Source organism: Jaculus jaculus, chromosome 5, assembly GCF_020740685.1.
Source record: "Jaculus jaculus isolate mJacJac1 chromosome 5, mJacJac1.mat.Y.cur, whole genome shotgun sequence".
NCBI classification, from domain to species: domain Eukaryota; kingdom Metazoa; phylum Chordata; class Mammalia; order Rodentia; family Dipodidae; genus Jaculus; species Jaculus jaculus.
In genome coordinates, this window is record NC_059106.1 from 74,491,594 (window position 1) to 74,502,985 (window position 11,392).

General features: G+C 43.3%; 1 protein-coding gene across 1 annotated transcript; it reads left to right on the plus strand.

Moving 5' to 3' along the window:
* Window positions 1–4,759: 4,759 nt before the first annotated feature.
* Tmco2 (transmembrane and coiled-coil domains 2) lies at window positions 4,760–9,016 on the plus strand. Its single transcript, XM_004665295.2, has 2 exons — window positions 4,760–5,002; window positions 8,699–9,016. The coding sequence occupies exons 1-2, from the start codon at window positions 4,760–4,762 to the stop codon at window positions 9,014–9,016; spliced, it is 561 nt and encodes a 186-aa protein (XP_004665352.1).
* Window positions 9,017–11,392: the final 2,376 nt, after the last annotated feature.

Genomic DNA, 11,392 nt, shown 5'->3' on the forward strand with positions numbered 1-11,392 from the left:
GAGAGTAGCATTAATATAAGGGTATGGATATTAAGAGAAGTGCTTACTGGGCAGTTTGATAAGCATAGTATATACACTTATCCAGACATCAGCAGATGTTATACCTCTAGGGCTCATGACAACCCCTGTTTTAAGTTTTCAGTATCAGGGATGTATTCCCTCCCTTGGAGTGGGCCTCCAGTCCAATTGGAGGGCAGTTAGTTTCCACCATGACAGACATGCCACTATTGTACCCATTGGCTAATTTGGCCTGGCTGGTCAATTATAAGGCTTGCAGTGTCCACTATTGAGTATCTTCACTGGTGGTATCTTTCTCCCATTGAACTGCATGTAGAATGGCTTCTTCCAGCTTTCTGTCAACTGGTCTACATGGAGGAGGTTATCAGCTCATTTCCAGCAGGATTTCTCAGTGGCCTTGCAACCCAAGTATGTGGAGTCTTCAGCAATAGGGCCTTACCATCAATTCCTGGTGGGAAGCCAAGGGCCTCAGCAATGGCCTATAATGTTTTGGGGGCATCAGGGACCTCCCTGGCCAAGAACTCACTGGAAGGTATCCCATCCCTGAGATGCCTATACATTCTTTTTGAGGGAGTGAGAAAAGAGAGAATGGGTGTTCCAGGGCCTCTAGCCATTACAAACTAACTTAGGACATATGTACACTTTATGCATCTGGCTTTATGTGGGTACTAGAGAGTGGAACCCAGGTTGTTAGGCTTTACAAGTGTGGTAGTTTGAATAGATGGCCCCCAATATATTCAGTTGTTTATTTGCTTGTAGTTTACATTCTGCATACACCTGGCTGGAGGCAATGTCACTGGGTGGATCTTTATGTGTGGTGGTGGGTTTCAGATTTCAATCTAAAGATATACAAAGTGTGCCTAGCTGGAGTTCCTGAAGTGTGCTGTGGCTTTGACCTTTAGGCTTCACTCTCTCTCTCTGCTTGGTCCTGTGAAGGCAGGCCAGCTTCTTCTGCCATTTATGGAACTTCCCCTGGATCTGTAGGCTTCAATAAATATCCCTTCCTCCATAACTGTGCCTGGTCTAGGAGTTCATCTCAGCAAAACTGAAGCTGTCTGCTACAACAAGCAAGTACCTTTAATGGCTGAACCATCTCTCCAGCCCTAGACAAAATTATCCTTGAAGAGGTTCAGTTGTCCAAAGAAGAGTCATCCAGGTGTGGTGGCACACACCTTTAATCCCAGCACTCGGGAGGCAGAGATAGGAGGACTGCTGTGAATTTGAGACTACATAATAAATTCTAGATAAACCTGGGCTAGAGTGAAACCTACCTCAAAAAAAAAAAAAAAAAATCAAAGCCTCACGTGGTAGCACACGCCTTTAATCCCAGCCCTCGGGAGGCAGAGGTCAGAAGATCGCCATGATTTCGAGGCCAACCTGCAACTACATAGTGAATGCCAGGTCAGTCTGGGCTAGAGCAAGACCCTATCTCGAAAAAACAAAGCAAAAAAAATAATTTTTAGGGGCTGGAGAGGTTACATAGAGGTTAAGGTACTTGCCTGCAAAGCCTGCAAACTCATGTGCATTTGACTCTTCAGATCCCAGGTAAACCAGACACATGATGCAAGCATGCAAGGTCACACATGTGTACAAGGTGGCACACACATCTGGAGTTCAATGACAGTGGATGAAGGGTCTGGCATGCCAATTCTCTCTCCCTCTCTCTAGATCTTGCTCTCTTGCATTTAAAAAAAAAAAAAAAGAAAGAAAGAAAGAAAGAAAGGCAGACTATTAGGCTTGCCTCAAAAAAATTAAAAAAAAAATTTTTAAAGGCCAGAGCCAGGCCTGGTGGGTTATGCCTTTAATTCCAGCACTTGGAGGCAGAGAAAAAGATTAACATGAGTTCAAGGCCACCATAAGACTACATAGTGAATTCAAGGTCAGCCTGGGCTAGAGCAAGATTGTACCTTGAAAAACCAAAAGCCAGGTCTGAAGAGGTGGCTTAAAGGTTAAGGCACTTGCCTGTGAAGCCTAAGGACCCAGGTTTGATTATCCTCCAGGTTCCACATAAGCCAGATGCACGAGGTTGCGCATGCTCCTAGAGTTCCTTTGCTAGACGCCCTGGCGCACCCATTCTCATTCTCTCTCCCCCTTTCTCTCTGTCTCAAATAAAAATAAATAAATTTAGAAAAGAAAAACCAAAAAACAAAGCAAAGAAAACTTCTTAAATCCTATGTTCTCAGATTTCCACTCAGCCTTAATACACCTATTTTCTCATGTTATGTCAAAGTATTACCTGTAAAAGTATTAAAAGAATCTGGGCATGGTGGCACATGCCTTTAATCCCAGCACATGGGAGGCAGAGGTAGGAGGATCGCAGTGAGTTTGAGGCTACCCTAAGACTATAGAGTGAATTCTAGGTCAGCCTGAGCTATAGTGAGACCCTACCTCAAAAAAACAAACACCCCCAGATACAAAATGGCCTGGATATCCATAACCTCATAGTGCCTGACACTGCCTGCACAATACCATCATAACAGGAGGAAAAGATCATGACATCAAAATCAGAGAAACTGAATGAGAGGGATATGGTAGTGAGTTTCAAAGGGGAAAGTGGGGGAGGGAGGCATTACCAAGGGTTATTGTTTATAATTATGGAAGTTGTTAGTAAAAAAAATTTGAAAAGAAAAACAAACAAAAACCTAAAAGATTAACTGAAATTTGCTGGTAGAGAGAAATGTTAGAACATTTCATTTGGAAGCTAAGTCTTACTGGGGAAGGGGTTGATATGGTACACCATGAAAGAACCTTGGCAGTATTCCAAAGCTGAGGCTTCAGTTCCAAGAAACAAAGGGAGGTTCTTGCTTTTCATGAGATTTTAGGGAGGAGGGCTGTGTGGACATAAACTGCATAGGAGAAATCACAGAAGCAGTGGAGGAGAGAATGGAAGATAAGGCCTCTGGCTCTTCAAGGTCTCTAAGGAGAAAGGGTGAGGGTTGGGGAAAGGCAGGAAGGCACTTAATTTGACAGCAATTGAAGCTGTGATTACAAGTTGCTTCAGGTCAGACAGCAGGGCCTTTTTAAAAAATAAAAAAATATTTTATTTGTTTATTTGAGAGAAAGAGGGAGTGAGAGAGAGAGAGGGAGGGAGAGAATGGGCACGCTAGAGCCTGTAGCCACTGTAAATGAATTCTAGACACGTGCCATCTTGTCCATCTGGCTTATGTTGATCCTAGAGAATTGAACCTAAGTCCTTTGGCTTTGTAGGCAAATGCCTTAACTGCTAAACCTTCTCTCCAGCCCTTACTTAATACTTTATTCATTTATTTGTAAGCAGAGACAGACAGGCAGACAGAGACAGAGAGAGTGGGCATCCCAAGGCCTCCAGTCACTGCAAACTCCAGATGCATATGCCACTTTTTGCATCTGGCTTTATGTGGGCACTAGAAAATCAGATAGTGGTCATTAGGCTTTACAGGCAAGTGCCTTAATGGCTGAGCCATCTCTCCAGCCCTGAGCAGGGCATGCTAAATTGATCACACCTGTGTTCTAACATGACCCTTCCATAGAATTACTGAAAATGTTCTATATCCAGAAGTACCCATGTTACTAAATTTAATTAAAGCTAAGATGTAAGGGTGGAGAGACTGCTTAGTGGTTAGGGCACTTTCCTGCAAAGCCAAAGGACCCAGGTTTAATTTCCTAGTACCCAAGTAAAGCCAGATGCAAAAGGTGGACCACATGTCTGGAGTTCATTTGCAGTGTCTAGAGGCCCTGGCACATACCCATTCTCCCTCTCTCACTCCCTCTCTCTCTCTCTCTCTATCTATCTGCCTCTTCTCTCTCTAATATATACATAAAAATAAAAAAGCCAGGCATGGTGTTAGATGCCTTTAATCCCAGCACTCAGGAGGCAGAGGTAGGAGGATTGCCATGAGTTTGAGGCCACCCTGAGACTACAGAATGAATTCCAGGTCAGCCTGGGCTAGAGTGAGATCCTATCTCTATCTTGAAAAAAACCAAAAATAAAAAATAAAATGTAAAATTCTGTCCCTCTGAAACACTGTCCTTTTTTCTCTTTCTTTATTTTTTTAAATTTATTTATTTTTTTGGTTTTTCAAGGTGGGGTCTTGCTCTAGCCCAGGCTGACCTAGAATTCACTATGTGGTCTCAGGGTGGCCTTGAACTCACAGTGATCCTCCTGCCTCTGCCTCCTGCACATTTTTTTTTTTTTTTTGAGACAGGCTCTCATGTAGCCCAAGTTGACTTTGGACATCCTAAGCAGTGAAGGATGACCTTGACCTCCTGATCCTCCTGCCTCCACCACCACCCCTGAGTGTTGGGATAATAGTTGTGCAACATCATGCCCAGTTTATATAGTTCTGGGTATCCAACTCAGGGCTTCCTGACTGCCTAGGCAAGCACTCTAACACAACTGAGGTACATGTGCCCAGCTCCCACTGTCACCTTTTAAGTGAGTGTGGGCTACCATGTTGGACAATGCAGATATAGAACATTTCCCTCATTGCAGAAAGCACTGTTGGACAGTGCTGTGTTGGGACTAGCCAAATATGTGAGAAAAGAACATGGATGAACTGAAAGTAAGCCAACATCCTGTTGATTCTGTCTGAGTGAGAAGGGTCTGTGGGACAGTGGGAAGTAGGCTGAGCATTTCTGCAATAGTGACATCACAAAACATAGCTCACAATGGCTCCAGAGCAGTTGAGCTACCGGCCCACTGCCTGTGTCTAGATTCCTGAAAGCCTCTGTACATGTAGTGCCTGGAGCTGCTGTTTTAGAAATGCCACCACCTCCATCTTCACCTTCCTCCTGGAACAACCTCTTCGATTTTCTCTCTCTCAGCGCGATGTGGAATTGGCTACAAGCAGTATTCATGGGGGAGACTAACGTGCCTCAGCAGACAAATTTTGGAATACTAGATAATCTTGCTCCAGCTGTGCAAGTCATCCTGGGGATTTCCTTTTTGATTTTGTTAGCGATAGGGTTATTTGCCTTATGGAAGCGAAGTGTTCGGTCAATTCAGGTTGTACTCTTGTTCCAGAAGCATTTAAGTAGTTTATGTGTGGGGAGGATGTTGTTTTTGGTGGTGGTGGTGATGTGCTTTTTGGTTCTGGTGTTCTGAAATGGTCTCATTATGGCCTTAAAGTCACTGTAGATCAGGATGGTCTAAATACATGAATCTCCTGCCTCAGCCTGCCCCCTCACTCCCACCCTCTTACTAAGCGCTAGGATTACAAACATTCACCACCATGCCCAACTGTAATCTGAATTTTGATTACTTCTCTCTCATATGGCTGCCATCCAGATTTAAGATTTGCCAAGGAGCAAGGGTGGATGGTTGTGTCTGAAGTTGCTTGAAACTAGGTTACCCTGCAAACCTCCACTAATGAGGCTTTGATCATAAACACGCACTTTCTCCCAAGGGGGTGGCTTGTCTCTATTATAAAATGATTAAAAGAAGTTCATCACCCAAGAAGGCAGATTTCCCCACAAGCTTATTTGATCACTAATCTCTTGTTTCAGAATGGTGACGAAGGGATAACCAGGCTCTTGTGTATGACCCTTTTGTTTATACTGTCACTGCTCTTTAGCTGATGAGGAAGCATATGGATTTACTAAGTTATCACAGTGGTTTCATTATTGTGTTTTAGCAAGACAAACCTCCATAAATATCCAAGGGGTTTTTGGAGAATAGGAATTTAACTGGCTGGGATTGTGAGGAATATTTGGGATTTACATAGTTCTGTTTAATCATCAATAATAGTTTATGTATAACATAGTCTTAAGTGTTTGGGGGAATCTCAATTCAATGAAATGGGTAGAGTTTATTTTCACATGAGAAATGTTACAGGTGCATAGAGGTTCAGTAGAAATTTAAGGAGACAATTTTTTCCTTTACAAGGTAGGGTCTCACTCTAACCCAGGCTAACCTGGCATTCACTTATGTAATCTTAGGGTGGCCTCAACACGGTGATCCTCCTACCTCTGCCTCCCAAGTGCTGGGATTAAAAGCATGCACCACCACACCCGGTTTTTTTGTTTGTTTTTGTTGTTTTATTTTATTTTTATTTATTTATTTATTTATTTACTTATTTTATTTTTGTTTTGTTTTTTCAAGGTAGGGTCTTATTCTAGCCCAGGCTGACCTGGAATTTACTATATAGTCTCAGGCTGGCCTCAAACTCTTACCTCTGTACCTCTGCCCCCTAGTGCTGAGATTAAAGGTCTGCACCACCACGCCCAGCTCAGGAGACAGAATTTTAAGAGGGCCTTTGTTTTATTTTGAAACAGTCTCATGTAGCCCAGGCTAACCTTGAACTCACTGGGTAGCTGATTCTGGCCTTAAACTTTTCATCCTGCTTTTACTTCCCAAATTCTGGGATTATAGGAGTGCTCCATCATGCCCAGCAAGAAGACTTTCTTATGCGTTGTGGCACAAATCTTTAATCCCAGCACTCAGGGAGGCAGAGATAGGAGGATTGCCAGTGAGTTCAAAGTCAGCCTGAGACTACATAGTGAATTCCAGTTCAGCCTGGTCTAGAGTGAGGCCCTACCTCAAAAAAAAATTTTTTTTGTTGTTGTTTGATAGAGCACCGAGAAGCTATTTTCTGGGGTCGTTTTATAGCATTCACATTTTTCATAAATTACTATTGTTTAAGAATCATGGTCACATGCATATTCTGTTTTTAACAATATTTGTATTTATTTGAGAGAGAGAGAGAAAATAAATGGGCACACCAGTACCTCCTGCCCCCGCAAACAAACTCCAGATTCATGCACCACTTTGTACATCTGACTTTACATGGGTCCTAGGGAATCAAACCCAGACTGTCAAGCCTTGCAAGCAAGCCCCCTTAACTGATGAGCCATCTCTTCACACCCATGTTCTATTTTAATCACTCAAAACTCTTATACAGCCAGGCATGGTAGCTTATAGCTTTAAACCCAGCACTCAGGAGATTGTGAATTAGGAGGATCACCGTGAGTTCCAGGTCATCGTGGGCTACAGTGAAACCTTGTCTCAAACAAAATAAAACCAAACATTGCATACTATGCAGGGCAGGGATTATTATCTCCGCTTTGCCCAAGTTCATATAGCTTTATTAGAGTTAGCAATTATTCAATTTGAACCCAGTTTTTAGGATTCCAAATTTAGTTCTTATTCAAAATCTCATTTGGTATAATCGACTGACCTACATCCTCAACAAGAGAGGGGGCAGAGAAAGAGTGCATGCATGCACTCACACGCACACACTTCAATTAGCTGGTAGGATAATGTTGTACAGGAAGAAACCTTTTTAGCTTAGTGAAGTCAGAAAAGTGAGCTTGCTCTGGCTCATGTCCACTTCTTCAGTCTCAGCACTTGTGTGGCTGACATAGGAGGATGCTATGAGCTCATGGTCAGCCTGTACTACAGCAAGACTCTGTCTCAAAAGAAAAAAAAAGATGAGTTTGCAGCCCTCCTAACACTTTAGCCAACAACAAATAAACAAAAACACAACCAAGTATTTTGGTGATGATGACTGTGGAGGAAGGGGCATCAGAAGTTCAAGGTCATCCTTGATTATATACTTAGAGCAGCCTGGAATATGAGACCCTGTCTCAAAAAGGGGAGTGGGAGGGCCAGGAGTGGTGGCACATGCCTTTAATCCAAGAGGTTGGAGGATCGCCGAGAGTTCAAGGCCACCCTGAGACTAGAATTCCAGGTCAGCCTGAGCTAGTGTGAGACCCTACCTCAAAAAAAAAAAAAAAAAAAAAGGAAGTGGGTAGACAGCGCAATAGTGGATAACAATGATATGGCTCAGGAGTCAGGCTGTTTGGGTTTAAGTTTTTGTTAGCACTACCTTCTCTGTGAGCTTAGAGCAATCATCTAAGCCTTAGTTCCTTTGTAAGATGGGCTCGTTAGCAGTGTTTCCTGATTGGGTTATTGTGAGTATTAAAGGAGATACTATCCATACCTGTATTCAATGAGCAGTGCTAGTTGCTATAAATAAAAATCTTTGTTTGATTCTCATCCCTGCAGGAATTTGTCCTAACATTAAAATAACTTCTTTCATGACAAATGTTGTTTTCACCCAACTATACTTGGAACAAATCCTGATCCCAGTCCCTGGCTCCAACACTTTCCATATGTGACCTTGGACATTGACAAGGTCCACACTGGAAGATATCTAAATAGATATCTAATTCAAGTTTTTTTTTATTCCTGCATAGTTTATGCAGGGGGCTGGAGAGATGGCTCAGCACTTAAGGCACTTGCCTACAAAGCCTAAGGACCCAGGTTTGATTACCCAGAGCCCACATAAGCCAAATGCACATGGTGGTACATGTGTCTGGAGTTTGTTTGCAGTGGACAGAGGCCCTAGTGCACCCATCCTTTCTCTAAATGAACGAATGAATAAATAAATAAATAAAGGGCCAGGCATGATAGCACATGCCTTTAATCCCAGCACCTTGGAGGAAGAGATAGGAGGATCGCCATGAGTTTGAGACCAGCCTAAGAGTACATAGTAAATTCCAGGTCAGCCTGGGCTAGAGCAAGACTATCAACCCAAATAAATAAAATATTTTTAAAAAGTAAAAAGGAGAGGGAAGGCTTGGCATGGGTAGAGGGGAATTACTGTTACTAGTAGGCTTTTGTTCTGTTTTGCATCCGTAGTTAATTGTGCTATTTCACATGAATGAAAAGTAACAGTCAACTTCTCTCATTTCCTTTTAGAAAATACTGATGTTTGTGATCACACTCTACCAACTTTACAAGAAGGGCTCAGATTTTTTTCAGGCTCTGTTAGCCAATCCAGAAGGAAATAGTCGCCAGGGTCAAGACAATAGTAATATCTTCCTGACCTTGGGTTTGCAAGAGAAAATTCTGAAAAAACTTCAGCTGGTGGAAAACAAAGTGAGGGACCTGGAGGGTATTATCATTGCCCAGAAACCCTCTGCAAAGAGGGACTGCTCTTCTGAGCCCTACTGCAGCTGCTCTGACTGCCAGAGTCCCTTGCCTACATCAGGGTTCACTTCCACATCTGAAATGTGATTGACTCAAATCTTTTCAAGAAGAGCACTGTTTCCTTCATGTGTGCAGTGGTGTGTCAATAAAGATAGAGAACTATATTGAAATTACCCTGCAAGGACTGTTTCTTTCTCTCTTGTTTTTGAATATCCATTTCTGTTTTATTATGACATTGGGATCCTTTCATCACTATGTAAAATGAGTTGCATAAAAGTGTAAAAAGTGTAAGACATCACTATGTAAAATGAGTTACATAAAAGAACTTTTACATTTGAGAATTTATTGTCTTTTCTTTTATAAAACAGGGTTAGTTCTTCGAGGTATGTTTGACTCATACTCCGGGAGGCAAGCAACACTTCCACCTGAGTCGTCCTGGAAGCTCAGCTTACAGGCCTGGGCCATTGTGCCCAACTGTTCTCCAGTTCTTCCTTTGCTTCTTGGTTTCCTGGGTTGTTTCTTCAGAAATCAAATGCCTTAGTCAACTCTTCAGGGGGCACGGGGTACCATTCAAGTGATCCAAGGGAGCCTTCAGAACGTGTCAGTTCTGACTTTCTCCATACACATGAATCCTCCTCCCCTGGGTACAACTCAGGGTCCACATCAGTCTCCAGATCACAACCATCAGGCTCACATAGTGTCAGAGGTGGATCCTCAGAAGAGCTCTTGGCACAGAGTTCCGTTTTCAAATCTGGATGCCAGGCCATCCTTCATCACCACCGTCGATTTCATCTGTTATGTGCCACACGTTCCTGCACAGTCCTCCTTCCCCTTCACTCCTGAGGTCCCATGGGGTGCCCCGCAAGCCCTTCTCTGCCCCTATAGGAATGGGCCTGGGGACTCCATCTCCACTCTGCTGGAGCACACCCTGCATGGAAGGCTGAGTAGTGTTGTTGCCAGTGACGCATGGGTTCATTCCTGCAGATGTTTTATTTTCCAGGCTGATGTCTGCTCAGACATGGGAAGAAGCTCAGTGGCTTGTGGCGAAGTCCTGTGAACTCTGCTCTCTTTTCTCTTTTTTTCCTACTTATTTATTTATTTTATTGACAACTTCCATAATTATAGACAATAAACCCTGATAATTCTCTCCCCTCTCCCATTTTCCCCCATCCACTCTCCATCATATCCCTTTCCCCTCTAAATTAGTCTTTCTTTTATTTTGATGTCATCATCTTTTCCTCTTATTATGAGAGTCTTGTAGGTAGTGTCAGGCACTGCAAGGTCATGGATAGTGAGGCCATTTTGTGTCTGAAAGAGTGCATTGTAAGCAGTCCTACCCTTCCTTTGACTCTTACATGCTTTCCACCACCTCTTCCACAATGGACCTTGCTGGCTCTCTCTCTCTCTTTCAATATTTATTTATTTTTATTTATTTATGAGAGAGAGAGTGTGAGAGAGAATAGGCATGCCAGAGCCCCTAGCCACTGCCCACTGCAAACAAGCTCCAGATGCCACAATATGCATCTGGCTTAAGTGGGACCTGGAGAATCCAACCTGGGGCCTTAGGCTTTGCAGGCATGTGCCTTAACTGCTAAGCCATCTCTCCAGCCCAGCTCTCTCTTTAGTAGGGCCCAACCTGTATTTGTATATCCCGTGGGTACTGTGAGGTCAGGGTAGTTAAAAAATGTCTTGGAGGGGATGGAGGGATGACTCAGTGATTGAGGCATCTTCTTGCAAAACCTAATGACCTGCATTCAATTCCCCAGGACCCATGTACAGCCAGATGCACAAAGTGGCACATGCAGCTGGAGCTTGTTTGTAGCAGCTGGAAGCCCTGGTGCACCCATTCTGTTTGTCTCTCTCTTCTTTCTTTCTCTGCTTGCAAATAAATTAGTTTTTTTAATATCTTGGAGAAGGCTTGGAGGATGGCTCAGCATTTAAGGCACTTACTTGCAAAGCCTGACGTATCAGGCTCAATTCCCTAATACCTATGTAGAGCCAGAAGCACAAAGGGCACATGCAACTGAAGTTTATTTGCACTGACAGGAGTCTCTGGTGTGCTCATTCTGCCTCCCCCCACTTCTCTCTGCTTGCAAATAAATAATTTTTTAATTAAATTATTTGTTAGTAACAGCTTCCACGATTGTAAACAATATCCCATTATAATCCCCTCCCTCCCCCACTTTCCCCTTTGAAACTCCCCTCTACATCACGTCCCCTCCCCCTCTCAATCAGTCTCTTTTTTTAATTTAAAATTTTTTTTGTTTATTTATTTATTTATCCGAGAGCGACCGAGAGAGAAAGAGACAGAGAGAGAGAGAGAGAGAGAGAGAGAATGGGCGCGCCAGAGCTTCCAGCCACTGCAAACGAACTCCAGATGTGTGTGCTCCCTTATGCATCTGGCTAACGTGGGTCCTGGAGAATCGAGCCTCGAACCGGGGTCCTTAGGCTTCACAGGCAAGC